Source organism: Hirundo rustica, chromosome 10, assembly GCF_015227805.2.
Source record: "Hirundo rustica isolate bHirRus1 chromosome 10, bHirRus1.pri.v3, whole genome shotgun sequence".
NCBI classification, from domain to species: domain Eukaryota; kingdom Metazoa; phylum Chordata; class Aves; order Passeriformes; family Hirundinidae; genus Hirundo; species Hirundo rustica.
The window spans coordinates 6,565,300-6,587,686 of record NC_053459.1 but is presented as its reverse complement, the minus strand read 5'-3'; the positions used below and the strand labels follow the sequence as shown (position 1 = coordinate 6,587,686).

The 22,387-nt window shown below is 39.4% G+C and overlaps 1 protein-coding gene across 13 annotated transcripts in view; it reads right to left on the bottom strand.

Annotated features, from left to right (window-relative positions):
• The window catches only part of GIGYF2 (GRB10 interacting GYF protein 2), a 74,668-nt gene that overhangs the window by 46,130 nt on the left and 6,151 nt on the right, over positions 1-22,387 (bottom strand). For 12 of the 13 annotated variants that reach the window (XM_058421874.1, XM_058421877.1, XM_058421880.1 and 9 more), the window contains 5 exons: positions 16,627-16,706; positions 13,946-14,075; positions 11,687-11,782; positions 6,709-6,817; positions 464-575 (listed from right to left, as the gene is read on the bottom strand). In XM_058421874.1, the coding sequence (XP_058277857.1) occupies positions 464-575; positions 6,709-6,817; positions 11,687-11,782; positions 13,946-14,075; positions 16,627-16,667 (488 nt within the window). In that variant the 5' untranslated portion in view covers positions 16,668-16,706. The remainder of the gene's footprint in view (positions 1-463; positions 576-6,708; positions 6,818-11,686; positions 11,783-13,945; positions 14,076-16,626; positions 16,707-22,387) is intronic. The other variant, XM_058421884.1, reaches the window with a different exon arrangement.

Genomic DNA, 22,387 nt, shown 5'->3' with positions numbered 1-22,387 from the left:
ACTTGGTGGGAACTTTTTTTTTAATCAGAGCTTGATGGACAATACCTTTAGAGGTCCAAGCGACAACTGAAATTTTCAGGAACACCAATACACACACGGCCCTTGGGAACTGGGTATGTTTTCAAATGTGCCCCTAAGTACTGTGAACAATGTCAAGACTAAAACTGAAGCAAATCCTTAGCACCAGCACTTCCATTGCAACTGTCGTAATTTATGTTCTCTTAAAGCAGTTAGCTCCTTCCTCCCAGGAACTCAGCAGAAAAATTCTTCGCAAGAAATGTTCTTTTACTTTCTCCAGAGGCTCAAGAAACATTACTGCGTTTGACTCCATCTTAAAAATTCAGACACTTCACTCACAGATATAACTAATTAACTTTCCTAAAGTGTTTTTATGGAGTCAAAAGGCACAAATGGAAGCTGAATAGATGTGTGTAAAAAACTTTAAGGGCTGGAGTTCTGTTACCTTTCCTCCCAACTCTGTGATCTGTGCATTTCCCTGCCCCCTCCTCGCCCAAATCCACCCTCCACTTCATCAAAACTTCTTTGGTAGAAACCGCTTTCTCCTCGGCCTCTGCCTGAAAAGACAAAAAACACAAGTGTTTGTATAAATAATTATAGAAGTTGAAAGAATTAGGTAGGTTTCCCTTTCCTGGTGTCCCTGAGAACTCATCTTGCAGTCTTAAGCCCCAGTGAAATTACCTGGGACAAAAGGAAAAAGGAACAACATCTGAAGAAAACCTTATGCAAAAATTCTTACCAAGAAGTGCAAGACCAGACAGAACAGGCAAACAATTCTGAAATAAATACAGTGCAGAAAAACACAGATACTTACCCAAGAGGAATTGCCAAGTAAGTATGCATTGTTCACACAACATCCACACTGCACATGTGCGCTTCACATGTAAAAATCAGATGACTTTTAACAGCAAACTTCAGTATAATGGCACCGCACTGTGGATGTACTCCTAACTGTTACTGTCAAGGGTCATAAAGGAGAAGAAAGCTTCACCACTATTAAATTCTAGCGACTGCCAGCAAAAATCTCCTCCAGGATCAGTGGGAAGAAAAGAAAGATCACAGGATGGCTATAGGCAGGTCAGAATGGAGAATGACATTAGCTATAGATTAAACATTATCCCACTGACCTTTTCAATAAATGACTCTCTATAGGCAACTACCAAGTACCAAGGCTCAAGCCAAAAAAACTTACAGATAGATTCTCAAGCAAAACATGTCCAAGCACATCTTCAGGGCTTGAGAATCCACGGGTTGTTTGGGTAAAAGAAAACCAGCCCCACACAAGAGAAGAACAAGACCCACATATATCCCCCTAGCCCTTCAAAACAACTTCCAGCACTGGTTAAATTAATGGCTGGGGTGAAGTTTCCAGATCTATGAAAGGTAAACACTGTGTCACACAGTGCTCCAGTAGAAGAAATAGCACCTTTTTAATCAGCTAATTTACCATTTCAAGATCGCATGGGAAGAAGATGAACAAGTGGAATAGCTATCAGCTAGTTGTCAGGATAATGTCTTGTCTATATACACATGCAGTCTCTACAGTCAAATTCTAGAACCTAAAAAGCAGCTGGTAACAGGAATTCTTGGCTGAATAAGTATCTCAAACATCAATCTTTTCCTATTTCTCTCTTCCTGGCTTCAAGGCAAAAACACCTCAAAGCACGAGGTGCAAACCTGGCCAGGGATCTGCAGGAGTAAGACAGAATGACCAAATGAAACAGGAAACAACTTCAGAATGAACTGCAGTTCTTGTAGTCTTCTGGAGAAAGTAGTAATAAAAAGCCTCTACATTTAAAATCTAAAGACACCTGGATGCATCAAGGAAATCATGGCATGTTTCAGTATCTTATGGATAGAAAAATTTGAAATAATGAAGACAGTTGTAACAGTTTCTCTACTACTCTATACAAAATCTCTTAGAACGGGTGGCAGGAGAAAAGGGCAGAAAGGTGCTTTTCAGGCAGAGAAAAAGAAAAGTGATCCCTAGACAATCCAGTCGGGATCTGGACACAACTGCTTTAGTATCAGGCAGAACAGGTTGCAGAGTGTATAAGGAACAATTTTAACATCCTCTTTAGACAAAACTATCCTGTTCTATCACCAGCAAAGCTGATCACTGGCAGATCTCCCAGAAACACAGAGAGGCAGCTTTCCTTACCACAGAGTTTTGAGGATGCCTAAGTTCAGATGAAGACTGGACAAACTCTGAAAAGGTCTGGTTCAGGAAATATGCTGAGCTGCAAGCATCTGGCAGCTGAGCCTCCTCACCTTTGTGTTTTTCTCAGTCCTTACTCTGTTGCCAAGATGCCTTCTTTTGGCTGTTGCTAGACTGTGGACACTTGAGTGTCCAGTCTAGCAACTCAGGTTGAGCAAGCCCATGCCACATTCAGCACAGCTGTTTTTACTTGAACTCAGGGAGAAGCAGAGGAGCTGACTGAGCACTCAAGGTAAGAGAGGAGAAATTAGTATCAGACCTATGAGAGTTATTAGAAACACCGTCGCTATGGCAAGTCTGATAACACAAGGCTGACCAGAGTCACAAGTGTAAAACAAGTTGCAAAGGCAAGAAACAGGAAGAGGTGATAGAACATCAAAACCAGAATGTTTATCCAGTTAAAGCATTATGGGTCCCCTAAAATCCTGGAAAAGGACTCAGTTTTCATTCTTCACAAATAAGTCAGAAAAGTTTCAGCAGTTCATGCAATAGCAATCTTTGCCTAATTTCTTCACTACAGGAAAGCTCCCTTCCTTCCTCTCACAAGAGATAATAAAGCAAAAACTGTTCATAGAGTCAAAACAGAACAAAGGCACTGACTCATCTCCTGTCTCTGAGGCAGCAAAGGTGGGAAGCTGCACACACTTTCCCAACAAAAACAAAGCTGGCTTGTACAGGGAGCAGCAGCAGCACTTCAGGGCTCTCCTTGCAGGGTGAGCAAGGGTGAGGGCATGCTGCCTGCTGGGAGCAGACACACAGCACCAGAGCCACAGCGCTGGCAATATGGGACATTTCACCAGCAAATAAAGCAAGTGTCATGTACAAGAGCAAGAATCAGTTGTTTTACCAGCAGCATGGCTCATGGCCATTTAAAAGTATGTGAAATCATAGCCTGAGAAACCACCCCCCACTCAGCACCCCTGTATAGTGGTCCAACAGTATTTCAATTGTGCTCAGCCAACCAAACAGTCTGAATTAAAAGATAACCTTGCAAAATGTCCAAACAACTGATCTCAGGCATTCAGGTTAAAGCTGCCTGTGGGGTCACAGCACTCAGCTGCCAGCTGCAGTGATACCACATAATACTGGGCAGGACTACTGAAGCCATCTCTCCCCTGGCTGTGTTTGCCACCCTATCCCTGTGTGGGAACAACAAACGCCCATCCAGCAGAAGCACATGTGCAGCCCCAGCAGACACCAAGCAGACCACAGGGTGAGAAGCACCAAACAGATCCTACCAAGCTGCAGAAGAGAAGTCAAGGGAAACTGTGGCGTGCAAAGTCAGGCATTCAGCAAGTACTATGTGGGTGGGTCTGAGCTGAAAGGGCACACTAGGGCACAGCTAACGCTTGTCACCGGGTGCAAGAGAAATGCCTGTAGAGAGGATAAAACTGCACATGTAAGCACACCCTATGACATCATGCTTCTGTACTCCCTGGCTTATTTTAAACACAAGGGCACTTCTGAAAAAAAAAAAAAATACCTGGCACACAAGCAGCAGACTAAGTGCATATGTTGCACAAAGTACTGAATGCAAAGTCAATAAATGTCAAAAAACCCTTCCATTTAATAACGAAGTGGAGCAAATGTGTCATTTGTATTTCAGTAATTTCTCAAAAACCCCAGGATGAGGACATCAATCCACTGGACACTGCAATCATAACAGCTAAGTCTCTAACCTGAAAAACAGACAAGTTTGAATTTAAGACATAAGCAGGAGGGTAAGAAGCAGCACGTACCATCAATCTAATTGTCATTACAAAAAAACCCCAAAAGCCTGTAGAATATAAGAAGTAAATTATTGAAATTACAGCATAACTGGAGCTTCGGATCTACAATCAAAGCCTTAATACTCTTTGGGAAAAAAACGAGTAACTGTAGTTCAACTACTGCTGTTTAGATATGCGAACATCACACTTTCACACCATTGACACACTTTCCAACAGCGGCAAAAACAGATTACAAAGGGCAAAGAGGGTGGGTGGGGAAAGAGCTCTAATAGGAAGCAAAAGACTCTTCATAACAGTCTTAACCAAAAGGGAGAACAGCTACAAAACAAAGTGCCTGTAAGCTTACAGCCCATTCCAGGGACTATTTAAATCTCTCCTCATCTGAGGCTCTTATTCATGAATGTTGACATTCCAGTCCTGCCAGCACAAAGCACAGGGCTTAACTGCACACCACAGGGAGCTCCCAGGAAAACAAGTCAATTAGAAAAGAGTCACGTGCAGTACTTGGTTTCTTCAGAGACTACAATTTCTTTTAAGAAATTACAAAAATCCCACCAAACCAAAAATCAAAGCAACTTCCAAGCAAGTAACCACGTTATCATCACAACATAAATGCTGTCAGTGAAAGTTGGGGTAACTCCCCAGAAAATATTTACTGAGTGTTATCTTGAAGTTTTTAACACTGGTAAGTGAATCCCATTTAGAGTTCTACTCATAACACTCCTTCACCAGCATTTCTTTGCCCTGCCAATCCACCACAGATTGCTTCTCGTGTTCTCAAATGCTGGAACACAACTCCCTGATTTGTGCCTCAGTCAGGAAACTTCATTAACAAATCTAATCACACATGCAAAGTCCTCTACAAAGCTGCTGTGCTGCAAGTCCCTTCAAGACAGAAACCTCATTTTGGTAAAGCCGAAGCCCACACTGACTCGGCAGGAGCTTTGCTGCATACAACTGTCTAAAGTTCATGGAAAACTGCAAAAAACCTTTTGAACCCAGGCAGTTCTGCAGTGTAATAAAAACGTTTTCCAACTGTTAAGTGAGGCAGCTCATTTAGCGAACGTACTCCCAAGAAATTTCAAGTCCTTTTCAATGTAACTTGAAAAAACAAAATTGCATTTAAAGTCTGCTACTTACAAGCAACATTTTTGTAAACGTCAACAGTGCTATACTGAATTTTCATAAATAACTATGGGAAAAAAAGTCCTTGGCTGCAACAGCTTATATGTATAATTATGAAAATGGTAACATTTTGTTTAGGCAGAAATCTAAATTTCTTTGCTGAGATTTAGAAACTTTGTGAAGTACCATCATGCCTAGAACCCAATACTAATAGCTCGTGGGAAGAAGAGCAGAAGAGTGGAAGAAACAAGCAGCAACCAGGATCAATGAAAGATGGAAAGCTCAGAAAGCTGAAGAAATTTACTGCAGAAATGTGTCCTTTACAGCTTAGTCAGAGCAGCCTAACAAGCACACCATATAACAATTCCAGCACATTAAAAGATCAAATTAGGACAAAACAAGAAAGCAAGTGAAAACTATTATTTTTGCAACAAAGTTCTTGCTAGCATTTCTTAACAAATCTTAAATATGAACTATGAATATGAACATTCAGCAGCTTTCAAAGAGCCTTAATACTGCATACATTTTAAGTTCTGCCCACTAAAATGTAAGGAATCAAACTTTACTGCCAAACAAAACAGTCATGCATACAAGTAGATTCAATAATAGAATCAGTAGATTAGAAGCCATATTCTGCCACATTTAGCCTTATAACATCATTGAAACTAGTGGGGGCAGTTAAACAAACAGCCCACTGCTCATTGCATAAGCATAGCATTGTTAATAGTGCAGCAAGAAAACAAAGAGAAATTTGACAAAAGTAAGCAAAATAAAGGGTTTGCCAAATTAGAAATGGTCAAAGTAGCTTGATACTGAAACTAGAGAGCACACTAGCAGGTGTATAATCTCCCATCACCAAATTTTAAGCAGCAATAATTTAATTTGCAGATACTATAAATTAGAGCTTCCTACTATTCTAAATGCAACCCATCATGTTTATATATAATGCCCCCAAAAAAAGAGTGTGCACGTTGAAAGGGAATTGCTGAGATAAATTCTGGGTTTAACAATTTGATTTGACTTTAGCAATATGGCTTCAGGACATCTTCTCCATTAATCTGCAAATGTTTGAGGTGATCCTGGATGAGGCATCAACCACAATGATGCACTAAAGCTGGAAAGACTCAAATGTCTCCCGAATTCAATTACATCTTTCTATTCACCGTTCACACACAAGATGTTAACAAATGAAGATGGCTTTTCAGAACACTGAACACAGCCTACTACAACCTTGATGTTTTAAACACACTCGTAGACGTTTTTTCTACCCTCTCCCTATAAATTGGTTTTATGCTTTTAACAGAGTTATTTCTAAAAATTCTAACCAAAGAATTTCATATTCCACCCCAAAACTACCTTTGCCTTTTGTTTTCCCACCCACCAACCTGGCAAAGACGTTTAACAGAGATACCACTTGTGCAGTAAGACGTGCAGAATCATCACTGAACACAATATTCATTCTCCAGAACCACCTTGTTGGAAATGTTTCAAAGCTTTAAGCAAAAAGACACTGAGCATGAGAACATATGGTTCTAGCCAAGCTCCACTTCAATATCTCTGAGCAGCTTTGACCAGGATCACCTGGATCCATTGCAGCACATCCCACTGGCAGCTCACCTCGACCTCGAGAGGAACTTCGACCTCGAGGAGCCCCCACCACCGTTCCTCCTCCACGTCCCGTCAACCGCAGGACAGCAGCACTGTTTACAGACATCGAGAAATTTCTCTGCCAAGAAGAAAGAGTCACGGTCAGATTTGACTGGAAAAACCTTCACAAAGAAACCACAAACAAATACACAAAAAAAAAAAACAAACCAAACTAAACCAAAAAAAAAACCACCAGAAACATTTAGCATTATCTTAAATTTGGCTTTGTTTTCGTTATAAATTCTCTGCAATTAACACTAGAAAGTTAAAGGATTCCATGCACATGTGAGCAGCTGAAGTAGTCTATCAAAGGATCATGGTCAATATTGCCATTTTCAAGTTACTTAGCTGAGATTTCTATGCTCTGAAGTAAGCATTTGAACACCTATTCCTTTATCAGGTGATGGCAGCACAGAAGCCATCAGAACATCAGCAGTGTCAAACATACATTCTGCTGCAAAAAGAGACTGGCACCTGCCTATACTTGACACCAACAATTAATACCAAATCTAAACTTACTTCTTAGGCAAAGCAGGAAAATGTAAAGACCAAGAGAACTTGAATAAAACTATACACACACCAATCTCCTTTCCAAAAATAAGTCTTTTTATTCTCTAAATATCACAAGACTAACATATTTTAGGAAAAACTCAGTGTACTTAAGGCTTCCAAAATTTAAGTGACACTCATTTTCGCAAGAAAATAAACACCGGTATAATATAACTTTAGCTTAATATTAAACAATTGCTAAAGAATAAGCTATTTCAATAAAGAATGGATAAATACAGCCAACTCTGACCCTATTCTCTGAGCACAAACACTTGGGTCAAAGAATTCAGAAGCATGTTCAGGAACATTAACAAGTAAACCTGAATTGACACAGACTTTCTAAATGCAAGGTCTGAAAAATTAGAATGCACAGGACTCCAAACAGCCTTATATCAGGCTTCTTGAAAGGAACTTAAAGCCAGCAAGGTGCTTACATCAACTCATGTGAATTACTATGACTTTGAAGATCTTCAGAGAACAATGAGACAAGTGATCATGTACTATTTAAAATCTAAATCACTAACATCAAAGCCAACAGGAGTTTTAATACATTACAGAAACGACTTGATATGTGCTCCCTACAAAAGTAGATCTTCCTTCAAGAGAGAACCGGTAACTAATTAGACTTGAGGGGAAAGAAAAAATGCAGTCATGCATGGCAAAAAAGCAAGGTCAGCCTCCAGTAGATCTGTTTTCTGAGCTAGCTCTTAAAGTTGAAAGCAACCATTTCAACAGCAAGCCAAAAGGAACCACTTCCATCTGCCTATGAGCAAACCAGCCCCTTTCTGGGTGTTGATACTTCTGGGTTTTTGTGAAGCACTGAAATATTTCACTACAAAAACATATTTAAGCTATTATCAGAATCAGTGTCTTGGAGATTCCCAATTCTTTTTATGCCTTACTCCTCTTGTAAGAACAAAATAATAATCTTATTTTCTTTTCCAATTACTTTTTAATTTTACTTGTCTGCCTGAACTCTGAGCAACTTCTCCCTCCCCTCTGTAGAGCCTGCTGCAGTGATGGCATAGTGGTAACAGCCCACGTGGTAAGATCACAACAAGCAATAAAAAAGCAAAGTCAAAAAGCAAAAATTGCCCTACTACTGGTCAGTGTATTCCTTCAATGACCAACGCTGACAATGCACACTGAAGAACTAAGCTGTTGCAAAACAGCTTTAGCAGCAAATGAAGATGTCTTAGGAAACAGATGTCAGGAAAATAACCAAGGAAAACAAAAAAGGACCTCCATTATATTCAGCAAGAGTTTGTGCCTCCCTTACTATGCAAGCAGGTAAGATTAAGACAACCAAACTCTCCCCTAACGCAAATAGGACAAAGGAGAGCAGTCGGAAAGGCAATGGAACATTTACTGCATACTGCCAGGGCTCCGTGGTGGAAAGCCCTGTTAAAGCCATCTGGAGAATCCTTTACTTCAACAGACACTACCCTGGCAACATACAATATATTTATAATCATAGATTTGCCTAAGGTATTTCATTACATTCAGTGCATCAGTTGAACTCTAGGTTAGCTCAACAACGTTATCTTCCAATATTTTACATAAAAAGAACCAGTAGTTCCATCCAAAGCGTGTCCATGTCCTGTTAAAGGGAACATCATAGCCTTAAGTACCTAATTAAACACAAGACTAAACACATTTAAGTTTAAATTCATATGGCTGACATGATCTGCCATCCATCCCTAGATAATATATCTTTAAATCAGTTTGAGACAAGTTCTTTCCATAGTACACATACAACTGCAGTGCCATCAGCTGCCTAACACAGCAGGAATTGTTCTGAATCTAAGACCAAAGTAATCATGACAGGCACAGCTGCAACTGTGCCAAAGTACCAGTGCTCTGATCAACCTTTCCCTCTTAGGACTCCCAATGCCTGCCCCTCAAGTTCTGAGACAATAATTCCAGTCTAAAGATTCACAGAGGGAGTAAAAAGGTCTTTTAAACTCTCTCTTGTCAATCTTAATTGTAAGAACTCTCCTGCACCACAGCTAGCAGCAAATCCATTAATGTTCACCTCAAGATCACTTCGGAACGTGATTCTTAATGATAAACAATTTCATGTCATGGGGAACGAACATCAGAATTCCCAACTTAAAAAATGCCATTCCCTTGGTTCCTCGAATCAGTCATGAAGACAGGGAAAAAAAGGACATGAAAAACCAGATTGTTCACATCCTCTGGGTCCCCAGAGAGCATTAAAGGAAAAGCTTTCTTAAAAAGGGAATATGGACCTCTTCTTTCAGATTATGACTTTTGCAGAGATTTTAGAGAACTGTTAAGATACTTAAAGGCTCCTGTATGATTACAGGTGAAAAAGAGCAGGAAAAAGCTGTGACACGGTATATACCAACTCAAGAGTTTTCAAGACTGGTGAAACACTGGGCACTACAGCAGAGGACCACATCCATCCCTGCAGGTCAGCAGCACTTACATCTCACCTGTACTCAGCACTCTCAATACCATAGCCTTCAACTTGTGGTATTCCTCGCAGAGAGCATCTTGACATTACCAGAGGTCAGCTTCCCCTTAAACTGTAAAAGGTCTGTAGTCCTTCCTGAAGGACTACACTGTGCATCAGCAAAAGAATGTGTCCAAAGACATTTACACAAAGGTTCAACATTACAGTAGTGATATTTTATGTCTGGCTGACCATTCATTCCTAGGGCTTGCTCCTGAATCCCTTCTCTTCCCAGTCAGGAGCTAAGGTAAAACTCCCCATAAAAGCATAGTCGCAATTTCAGTCGCCTTTTAAGACTAACTATGACCAAGTGCTCATGGTGTATCCACGTGAATTCAAACACAATTGCTGATTAAAAACTAAACCACTAGTATCTTGAGTGAAATGTCAGCATCCTACAGAGACACAAGAAACATGGACCAACTCTGAAGAGGAAGAAGTCCAGAACAGATGAAGAGGATAAGCCAAAACACCCACACACAAAATGAAATGAAAAATTCAAGAACACAACAGCCTGGGGCAGGCAAAGGAAGGAGGATGCTCTGATATCTTAAGAAACTAATAGTAACACTACCCACCCCTGCAAAAATCAAATTACTCAAGCCAGTAAAAATACTCAGCTTGCTATTACAAAAGAAACAAAAAACACCCAAACCACAGTATTTTGAAGTAAGAAAAGTGCTAAGAAACATGAAAAATTGCAGAGCAACTGCAAAAATCAAAAGTTCTGACAGCCAGAAAGAGGAAAGCAGTTCAGAGTCAAAAGTCAGAGGCACTTATCCAGAGAAGATGGGCATTTTCTCCACTAGGAAACAAATTTAAAGCAAGAGCCTCCAAAGATCAGTCATCCTTGAAACGGAATCCTTATGGACTACCTGTTTTCACTCTTATCTGTCTCTATTTGGTTATATACCTATAAACACAAAGGAGGAGATAAAGAAGCAACTGTTTATATACAGAGCAGTTAACAGTACTGCATCTTAATAAATGTTAAGAGTCTAAAAACTTCAGCATTTCTATAAAGAACAAAACTGAGGCTACAGAACTTAGCCACTTCCGTGACTCTGGTTACCAAAGAGAAGGTGTAGAAACTGTAGAAAATGTCACTGATCTGAAAATGGTGCATACCTAAATAGGTAGCACTTTCCAGACTGTGATCCTGGATTTAACAACCTGTCTATCTTCAAGAGAACATTGGAAGGTTAAAAAAAAAAAAAAAAAAAAATCAACCTTAAGACAATAATTGAGCATGGATAGAATTTAAACTTTCTGCTGACAGTAAGCCTTCACAATTTCTCTGGAAGGTGTAACCAAAGGTATGTATTCTATCACCATCTTCATAAGCTGTTAAAATAGGTGAGGCAGTGTTCTTTATCTCCTCCATGGTTACCTGTGGTAACTCCCTCTGGGGGACTAACTCTGCCAATGGGCCACCAATGTCTCCCATGATTCATCATCCCACTGTGAGATGTCCCGCCCAGGGGGAGGAACCAAACATTCCTACCTTTATATAATCTGAGGCTTGGAACACCAGGAGAGCACTACCACTGGATTCCCAGAGGGCAAGAGCTCAACAATCACCACTGGGCCTCCAGAGAAGGACCAGCTCTTTCTACAGGATCGCTGCTTCGACAGAACCACATCCATCACTCCAACAGGACTGCAGCCACCACCCCGACCAATGGGGTGTCACGTCACAGTCTCAATTGTCAGTTTAAGTCAGAGTTTCTGTACTATTGCCTTTATTTTAATTTTCGTATTATATTGTAATTCTGACTTGGAATCTGGTTTGCTTTCAAACTGGTATATCCTGAGACCTACTAATCTCCAATATTATCGTTTTTCTCAACGGAAGCACGCTCTTTATTATGTCTTTACACTAATAATAACCTAAAGATTTTAAAAGAAAAAAATACCAACCTGTTCTTCTTCTGTAAAAGGTACAAGTGCCAGTGGTGGCAGGGGCTCCTCTTGTAAAATAGGCAAAAATTCTTTATCCAGAAGGTCTGAAGGTATCTGTATGAAAGAAAAAGAGCATTATACTACATATCCAAGGATTTCCACTTCAGGGATGATGCCATGCACACTGATTTACCAAAATTTTTTATTCTGCCAACTCTGTCTTCATCTACCAAGTACTTCCAATAACTCTTATTGTGGGTGGGTATAACTCTGCTGGAAATTTACAACCCTCAGAAAAAAAAAATTATAAACAAGGCATCCAAAGCATCACCCACCACAAGGCCACAGACATCAGAACTTAAACTTACACACCACTGCAGCTGAAATCCAAAACAAGAGACATTTCATCTGGTAAATTAAAAACTACTGCTTTTAACTTCAACACATTTTTATAGCCAGATTTTTAATTAACAAAACTGCCACCTACAGCACAGATGTTGTATTTGATTTAAAATAAGCAATTCCAATTTACAACCAATCATGTGAGTGAAAAACCAACCCAAACCAACCAAAAAACCACACAAAAGCCAAGTACAGTGAACCTATATGTATAGATTAATTGGTGAACACTAATGATTTAAATCAAAATAGATTTTAACACTAATTTTAAATCAGAAGCTCCATCAATAGATGTGACTTTAAGAACACGGACAAGAGCCTCCAATTACATACAACCAAAGTGAACTCCAATTGTGCCAACAGACTACTGCTTCAAAAATAGTTAGTTCATAACACTAAAGACGTTTTTTCTTTTAGATACTTGCTAGCAGAAATCTTCCTGCTTTCAGACTCTTTTAATCAGAGACGCAACAGCTTAAAAACACTGCTGTCATCTACTAGCTGACTAGAATGACTGTTAAGAGTCTTCTCAGTCTTCATAACTAGAATCACTCAACACCCTGGAAACATGGATATCTAAAGACATACTCTAATCAATGCCCTTCTGGCAAACACATAGGGAGACAATACTCTTTTGGACCATTCATAACAATCAGAGAACTTCCTGTAACACAGGCTATTTGAGGGTTGTTCTGAATCAGCCCCAGGAGCAGAGGTCTCAGCATCACCTGACACAACAAACACAAACTGCAAAAAACAATGACTTCTGACTGGCTGACCTATTCAAGCATAACATCAAAATTTAAATCACAGTTTCCTGTAGAACAGGACAATTCTGCCTGTTAAAGCATGGCTTTAAGCTACACCACATTTAACAGACTTTGAAAAATCTTTGACATTCAATGCCCTTAAATCCACGTTTAAGCAAAGCAGGGCTCCCAGCGTTGTACAAGAATGTGAGCACAGCCAAGACAGGATAGGAAGAGGAAGCTGTGTGTGCACATCTCCATTCCAAGCTCAAGGCACAATCTTGACAGCATTTCTTGCAGTCCCTCCCTCCCTTCAAGGGTAAGCTCTCAGGGGAATTCAGACTTCCAAGTCTGCTGCAACAATAAACCAACCACTGTCACCCATCTAAAGAAAAACCCAATGTTTACATCTGCAAAATGTTTTAATCATTCACCTGAAAGATCTCTGAAATTTTACATCATCTTTTATATCACTGAGAACCTTTGTTTGAAGTGAAACCAGAAGGAAGTTCTTTATTTTCCATACCACTCTTACACATTACAGGTCATTGTTTCTGTGTCCTGACTCCCAGAGTAGTGAGCTACCTGAGCACTGCTCTCATCGGGCTAGTTACCTTCTTATGTGAACTGACTTAAAACTGGACAAAGAGAGACCTCTTGCTTTTTTCAGATAATCTGGCTCATATGATTTATTGCCTGACTTTGTAGCTGAATCAAGTAACTGTTATGCACTACATTAAATAAAATCCTACTGAGGCAAGCAAATCTGCACAACTGCAAGACTTTAACCCTGTCATCTGTGGCAGTGGGACTGAATATGGCAATCAGTTTTTTTTGTTCTCTGGAGTACAGGAAGTTACCTCCTAAAATGGAAAAAAAAAACCCAACAAAATACAAGTAATAAACAAACAAAACCCCCCAAAGCATATTGAATCTGGTAAAAGTGCAATTAAACAACTGCACACATGACCAAATCCCCCTCCCCCACAGCCCTCTTCACTCTTCAGTCCGGGATTGCAAGGGATACGTGATATTTTTGTCCATAATCACAAAACACAAACACCTATTTCTATTCACAAGATTGTCATCAGGAATACACACATCAGGCCACCTTCCTCTTCCTGCTCACCTTATTATCCTTTAGAAAAAGTGCCAACATTTCTTCTCTCCCATAGCGATAGTCTGCTAGTTTGTACTTCGGCAAAGCCGGAGACAGAGGAGGGGATGTCACACTCCCGCCACTAGACAAAGCTCGCAGCCTAAAAGAAAAAAAGAAAGCAGGAAAACAATGAAAACTGAATTGAGAATATCTTCACCTGTGCTGCCATCCCTTTGCACATTTACAGATTTGACACAAACAAAATAAATACAACACTGAAAGTAAAAACTTTAACAGTTTAACTTCAAAACTCTAAATCTCAGTGCTTCAATAGGAAGAGTGGAAGAAAGAAAAAAAATTCCCATGAGCACATCAAGGATTTCAACTTGCCCCAGGAAAACTCTCATGTTGATTGTACAGCAAGCCAGCTATACCCCCATAAAGCCTTGCCTAAGCTATTTACACAGGCTGCACACAAATCAGTGGGACATATTAACGACAACAGCATCCTTTTGCTAAGAAAAATTCTCACCATTCTAGAAGAGTGCAGCAGATATTAAGCTAACGAAAGAGTCTGTTCAGATGTTTCATGAAGTTTAATGGAACAGCACAGTAAATTCTGTAACAAAGTTTCTTCTTGTGTCTCTGGAATCCTTCCTTACCACAAATCCCATTTCCACAAGTTAAAATTAATGGCTTTTTTTCAGAGTGCATATACCACCTAACTTAAGCGATCAATAAAAAAAAAAAAATTAAAAATGTGTACAAAATATAGTGACACTCTACTTCAGAGACATTGGAAGCGGCAATCTAATAAATCTAATTTATGGTAACACATAAATATATTATTACATTTATTCAAATGCCACATGGGTAAGTTACTCGGCATCTTGCAGGTAGCATCTTACTGTTGCACGTTGTTCCCACTCTGCAGGTGAATTAGTCTCATTCTACACAGCCACTTCCTCAGCTAGGGAAATATCTGGTATTTTTAAGTTTGAGGAATGTTTTACCAAAGGGTATGTGTATCAAGAAACAAAACTCTGCCCATTTTCTTACACTCTCTTTGACGGGCAACTCAGACAAGTAAAACAGTAAGAGCTCTTCTCAGCAATCAAAAAATCCTTGGAAGAGAAGTAGCTCTAAACTAAAACAGTGATTCAGAGGCTACCTTTCACCCAATTATTGAAGCATGCTTTGATTTGTTTTACTGTTCTTTAAACAGAAAAGAAAAAAATCATTTGCAAGTCAAAAGTCGATCTTATTTTTTTAGTTTGGTGCCACCCTGTGGCAGTCCCTCGGTGTACCACTTCTAAACAAATTGGAGGAAGAATTATTTAAAGGGTCTGATGGCTCAGTGTAATGTTCAACACAATCAGATCAATCATGACCCAGAGTTTCACTGTTAAGTGATACAGCAGCTTACGTGATAGACATGACTATACTACAACCCAAAGAAAAATTATAAATCTAATGTTCCATTATTCCTGTAAAAATATACTAATTCACTGAGGTATAATATATGCTTCCGTACATAATCTAATCTGGTTTTTAAACTCACTGGAGAATCACTGTGACAGCCCCCTCACTATGACACAGCAATTAAGTTACTGTTGAATATGTGCTTTTTTTAGAATTGTCTTCCCCCTTCTCTTTTTTTCATATAACTTTGGCTTCCATCCATCAAGAATCTAATCATGTCTGTCTCTTACACTGAAGAGCACTCCAGCACAAGATATCTGCCTGGTGGGTATATTTATAGATATTGATAAATTCATCCTTTAACCTTCTGTCATCCTAGCAAAATAGACTGAGCTCTCATTGTTTCACAGGCTGCAAATCATGTCTTGCTTCTTCACTGAATCCTCTCCAATTTCTGTACATTGTGCATAGAAATGTGTCAGCAAAAGTGAACGTGTTATTCAAGGAACAGTTCTAATCACATGTTATGCAGCAACTGTATTTCCTATAATCACTCCACATTCCCATTCACACACTTGGGGATCAGTCACTCTTGAGAAACCACACCACGAAGAATTTTTGTTTGTAACTGAAGGCACCAATACTTTAACAAGAAATTGGAACAAATACTGAATAATCACACCTGTGCAATTGCTCTTTAGCAATAGCCAGGACAATGCATGTCAGACAAGCTGTAAAACTAACAGCTGACAAAATGATACGACAGCATGGATTCCCCTGAACACAACAGCTCTTTCCTGACACCATTCAATACAAACACGCAGGACACTGGCACAAAACTAACACTTTTAGCATATTCCATATAGGAATTGGGTTTTCTAAAACTGGGAAAAGAAAGAGCTCTCAGCTATAGATTTAAGTATAGTGAGGAGAGTTTAAGAACTTCCTCATTAACATGCATCACATAGAAAGACTGAATAAGCACATCTTCAATTATTCTGTGCATACCTCTGAGATCATAAACATTACTCCTCCCACAAATGTTTGGCAGTAAATATTATGCATTAACATAACAAAAAACCCAACTCAATTCACACATGATGCCAACTCACAAAATGAAGGCTAATTTTATAATATCGCTTTAGATCACAGGCCAGGAACTGAGGTGAAGCAGGACAAAACCACAAAGATATTATATCCCATTCTGTCCCATAATCAATTCTGCTCCAAAGGGAAAAAAAAATCCTTTTAGACAAGTTCTGGAGTCTGACAAAACAGACAAAACTTACCATTCAGGCCCAAAGTTAAGTGTCTGAGTTTCTGCTGCCATTTTTTCCTGTTCTATTCCTCTTTTTTAAAAAGTGTGAACCTGAAAAATAAAAATTTATTATGAAAACAGCTGGACTGATACAGCCCTTCATAGGTTAACTCAAAATACAAAAGCACACCTGGTCATGCAAAGAAGTGAAAAAATTGACTACATTGAGCTTTTTGGCCTTTTTTTAAGGAATCCATTTCAGCTTTCCAACACAGATTTATTTCGTAATATAGGAGCAACTGCATCAAGATTTCTTCCCTAAATCCCTCTTTTAACAGCTCAAACAGGACACTGGATTAGGGTGTCTGAGGAAACAATTTGTACAAACACCAAGAACTTGATGCATAATCCTCTTCTCTGAGAGCAGTAATGCTTAATTAACAGAATTGCTGCTTCCTGACAATTACAAGAGGATAAAAAACCCCACTAGAATTACAGCAAGACAGATTTGCCAGCTGAGTGGCAGAGTATTCAAGAATTTTCCACTGCTCATTCTTGAAAAATAAGCCTCCTAAAGATTGAGTATTTCCAATGCTACAACATCCTCCAAAATTCTGCAGGCAAATGACAGCATTTCTTCCATTTTTGGTATTACTAAGCAAAAAAATAAGTGTTAACTTCAAATTTCAGCTAATTTCACTGCTGTTAGCCAAGGTAGGTCCTGCAGACACTAGCAAAGCTTAGGTGAAGTTCCTACAAATCCAGAGTGCATGGATAAGAGCAGATGAGGCCATCCAAGAGGGAAAGAACAAGAATAAGGTAAGGCTGTGAACTTTTCCCCTAACAGAACCAAGTCCAGCCCAGGAAGTTCTGGAGAAGTGTCTTTTCACATAATAAATACACCTCCTCTTTCCTTCCAGCAGCAGCCAAATCCAAACCTGCAGAGAAAGATGGTTTGGTTTTGTAAAAACCAAACACATGATGGGTAAAGCCTAAGAAAAGGAAGAATTTGAAGCATCATCTGCAGACAGTGGTTGATTAGAGTTCAAGAACCCATCACATCAGGGAGGGAACCTGGCTGTATCAGAATCACACCCCTTGGCAGATCCAGGGACTAAATAAGGAACTTCAGGAGTTTGCCTATACTTTGCATGAAAAGGTGATGAAAAAGAAAACAAAATCCAGGGACACAGAGGTGGAAAGGGCACTGGTCACTGAAAAAACACAAGACAAAACAAAACAAAGGAAACTTTTTTTTTCTTATATATATTCCACAGAAGTAATGCTATTAAAGAAAGTAAATCAATACTCTCAAAACTAGAAAATGACAAAACATGCTAAAAGCAAATATTGCTGAAACTGCTTGAACAGATTTTACCCAAATACTTTGGGCATAAGACTACAAATGCTTGTAAAACTCCCTGAAGCCTAAACCCACCAACTAACATTTGGCTTACGTATTTTAACGTGGCATATCCTCTTTGTCCCACACACAAAGTAATTTATATACAAATCTTAACATTTTTATTTTCACAACAATTCTAGACAATGAAATGGAATTATCCCAAGTCCCTGCACCAAAAGCTAATGCAAAAATACCCAGATATTCTCACAAGCCTAGTCTGAGATGAATTTGGTCTAATCTGAGTTGCCTTTTTGAAGCAGCTGATAGCTCATTAGAACATTCAAAGTATATCCATTCACCATCCTGGAAATCAAAATAAAAGGTGAGATACCCAAAGACAACATGCAGCAAAAAGAGAAAAGATTGTGGGGCAATTCAAGTAAACCATCACTCACACTTGGGCAGAAACAAGCTTCTAACAATTCCTAGTAGCCTGGATTGGATGGCTGTCCCTCCACTTCCTGCAATGCCTGTAATCCCTCTGCTGGGGGTGGAGTTTTCAGATCAATCCATGTGCACCACAAGGGAACCTGGTATTCCTAACTCATAACATCAAAGCTAGTCTAGTACCAGTAATACCGAAAAGGCTGGCACTCAGGGTTTAACAATGAAAACACAGCTGAAAAGCATCAGATACAAGGACAAAGCACTAAAACCCAGTTAGGATTAAGCTGCTCACTAGTTCTGGACTCACTCAGCCCCTCTCTTCAGCCTCTGCATTACCTTCTCAAAAAACTGAGGATGCTGTGCCATGTTTTTCCACTAGACTCCTCAGCAGCTTAGTACCTACAAGAACGCCAGTCTCCTCCCGGTGAGCTGCTAAATGGCTTTCCCTATCCCTCATTTTGGCCACCACAATTTGTTTTGTGAACTCTTCCTCTTTTGTATTGCATTTAGGTTAAGTTACTCCATCCCTATAAGTTCTGCCTGTATGAATTTTGAACTGAAAACAAGACAACTGTAAGTGAATGAAATTGTACTGAATATATCCCCCCAAAACCAAATGAAATAGACGTGCAGATGATCTGAATAGGTGTGACAGGTGAAGTGAACAGACAATATAACCCAGACATAAAATAAACACAAAAAAAATTACAGGCAAGGCTGAGAAAAATGTTGGATAAGAGGCACCCTGGAAATGGGCAAGGATATGGGAGGAGGAGGGCAGAGAACAGGGAAAAGGCTCAGGAAAGCTAAGACAGCAAGTGCAGCAGAGGAAAACACTAAAGCCACATCAGAGCAGATGAAACAGAGGGAGTGGAAACCCTGTGCTGCTTCCGCTGGCTCTCAGACTGACAGCCAAAAGGGGAGAGCGTGGAAGCCAAGCTGAGAGGAACCTCTGACAGTGACTGCACACCACGCCTGGCCCGTGTGCAGGAGAAGCTGTACTAACTGGAAAGGCAAGTTGGAGTGGACAAGGCAGCACTCGCATCACAGGAGGCAAAATCAGGGTGGAGCAAGAAAAAGGATGAGGAATTCAGAGACAGGAATGAACCATCAGGTCACACATTTAACCACTCTGGCTAAGCAAAAGGTGTAAACAAATCTTTATTATCTAGATCAATTTTTTGGGTCTTATAAAATGTTCCTTCCTTATTAATCAAGGATGTCAAATTACAAAAATGATATATACCTAATACTTCCTCCTTGATATAATTTGATGAGGGAAAAGCCCCTTTCTGAACAGCTGGCTTTGTGAGTTGAGGTTTCCTACAAATCAGAGGCTATTGATTGAGGAATCTCCACAGCCACAGATTTTACATGGGCAGAGAGCACACAGGCAGCTTCAAGTTGAAGCGAGAAACTGAGGCAATATTTTGATAATGGCCAGTTAACACTGCTGCTCAGCCAAGGTGGTTACCTGGTGCTTCCCACCACTGCTCCAAACAGGAACATCTTCCCAAAGTTTTCTCCAAGTAAGGTCAGTGCTTGTTCAAGGTGCCAGTGCAGCCCTACAATCAGTTAGGGCTTTCCTGCATATTTACAGGGGAAAATGGAACTGGGACCCCATTTTCCCGGAGTGACAGCCACAACCAGCCACCAACGTGCTATCAGCATGCAGGAGTGAAAAGAAAAAGAAATCACATCAACCACGCCAACAATCTGCAGGCTGGCAAAGGGGAAAAAAACCCTATTTTGTCAGCTGTTCGGTACTTTGAAAGTCAGAAGTCCACTCTCTGAATAGATACAAACTGTAATCCAATAACACGAAGCCTTTAAGTGGCTTTCACTCATAATTAACAGGAAATATTATACGTGCAGAAGCTGCCATCAGCAACACTCATTTCACTGGTTCACTTTAGGAACAATGGTTATTTTACCAAACTTACAGTTTCTTAAATTATTTTTCAAGCTCACTATTTATATTTAGTAAATTACCAATGTATTAAAGCTCTCAAACATCTGCTACAGATACAAGCCAGAACTTGATTCTACTAGCTAGATTTATGTGTTAAAATGCGTAAGATGTTTCAGTTGAAGGTCTACAATTGCTGTGGCACATTTTGCCCATAAGCTCTGGTATCTTACTTAAAACATACAGCTAGCTAATAAATATCTAGACAGAAAGCTGTTCTCAGAGATTTGAAAGATCAAAACCATTATGTTTTCCAGACTTTGCTCAACCTCACACAATTGCCATTTAAGGCTCACTTGTTACTGATGGGCACCTGCATTAAAATTTTGTGGCAATGTTAAATTGCTACATTTTCAATTACAAGATTCTCTAAACTAGCAGCAGATGGCTATCTGTCTCACCAAGTTGTTCTGCTGTTCTGGGTAGAGACTACTAAGAGAAAGGCTCTTAGAATTCCAAGTTAAGCCTAGGCAGTGGCTGCATTCAGGTCTGACCATCTAATCTTTTCTGCAGAAAAAAAAAAAAATTCCTTTCCTTTCAATGTAGTTCTGTTGCTACTGTAGGTCTGAAGAGTCTTTTAAAACTAGAAATTGGATGAAAATGTGAGAACCAAAGAACAGAGATGCAACATGAGCAGACTTAAGTGCAAGGAAATGGGTTCTCCTTAAATAAATATGGAGAAGGAATTTAACAGCAGTGTTCCACCATTTAACAGCAACATTACATCAACATGAGAACACTTCACCTTCCACAAGCAATAAAACATTCCACAGACAGCTACTAGAGCTAGCTAATGTTAGTGTCAGTAACTGTGTTTTTTAAAAAATTAACAGGTTGACTGAATAATTAATGCTGATTTTCTTTAATTCTTAAAATATTAAAGATGATCCACAACTGTATGCAAGCCACCTTTGAAGTACAATGGTAATAAACACGATGACTCAGGTGGCTACACAACCTGTCTGTTTGATATTAATCACTGGCTAAAGCAGACAACACTGATTAAAGGACACTGACATAATTAAGACCAGGCAACAGATTTATGGAAGACATGCAATCAAAATACACTTTTGTAAGAGTAGAAATGTCATAGCTTGAGCAAGTAGATAAATTTTAACTTCTGCAGGACATTTCCAATCAGTAAAACGTTAAAAAGGACAAAATCATTCAGAAGGACGCAAAAAGTCTCAAATCATCACAACCTAATTTTTCTTCTCTTCTGAAGAAACTACAACAACCCATCTCAGAACAAAATTCTCCAAACCAAGTAAAAGGTAAGACACTATCTTCTACAGCGTCTGTAACACTGGCCGCAAAACTTCTAAAACCTAACGATGACAAACATGGATATGGTAAATAATGGAAATGACACATCATCAATAGTATCATCATGAATTATTCAATGACTCAGTCCAGTACAGCAGGTTGCACTGAATAAGGCAAAGTCAAGAGACTCACAAGCAGAAAACACAGGCGATACATAAGAAATGCAAGACTATTCTGGAAAATCACAGTGCTGAAACCATGCTGAGATTTATGACACTAATCAACTGTTAAAGGAATATATGACACAACATTGACTAGAAGAGCTAACAAAAACCACTTAACCCAGGAAAAAGAAAATGCAGAGTAAATATACACCAAATTTTACCACTGAAGGGATAGGGTGTCCTTTCTGTTGTATGAGGCAAAAGAGCTGATAAATCAGGTGCTCAAAAATTGATAGAACCTGACAGACATGCCCTACAATGAGAAGAAAAACCACCAACAACGTAATAAAGCTCCAGTTATTGAGCTTTGAGAAAAAATTAAGTATCTTAGTCCGTAAATGATCACTCAGGTAAAAACATCAGAAGACCCAAGTTAATTTGGTGAAGGGACTGAAGCAAGACATTCAGAGATAATCAACAAAGTTAGTTGGCTTTAGATCAATGTGAAATTATTTTCTAAAAAGTATGTTCTAGTTTAAGCAGAAAATTAATCAGAAAGGAAAAATCTATTAGTCACATTATAAAAGATGCCAGACAAGTC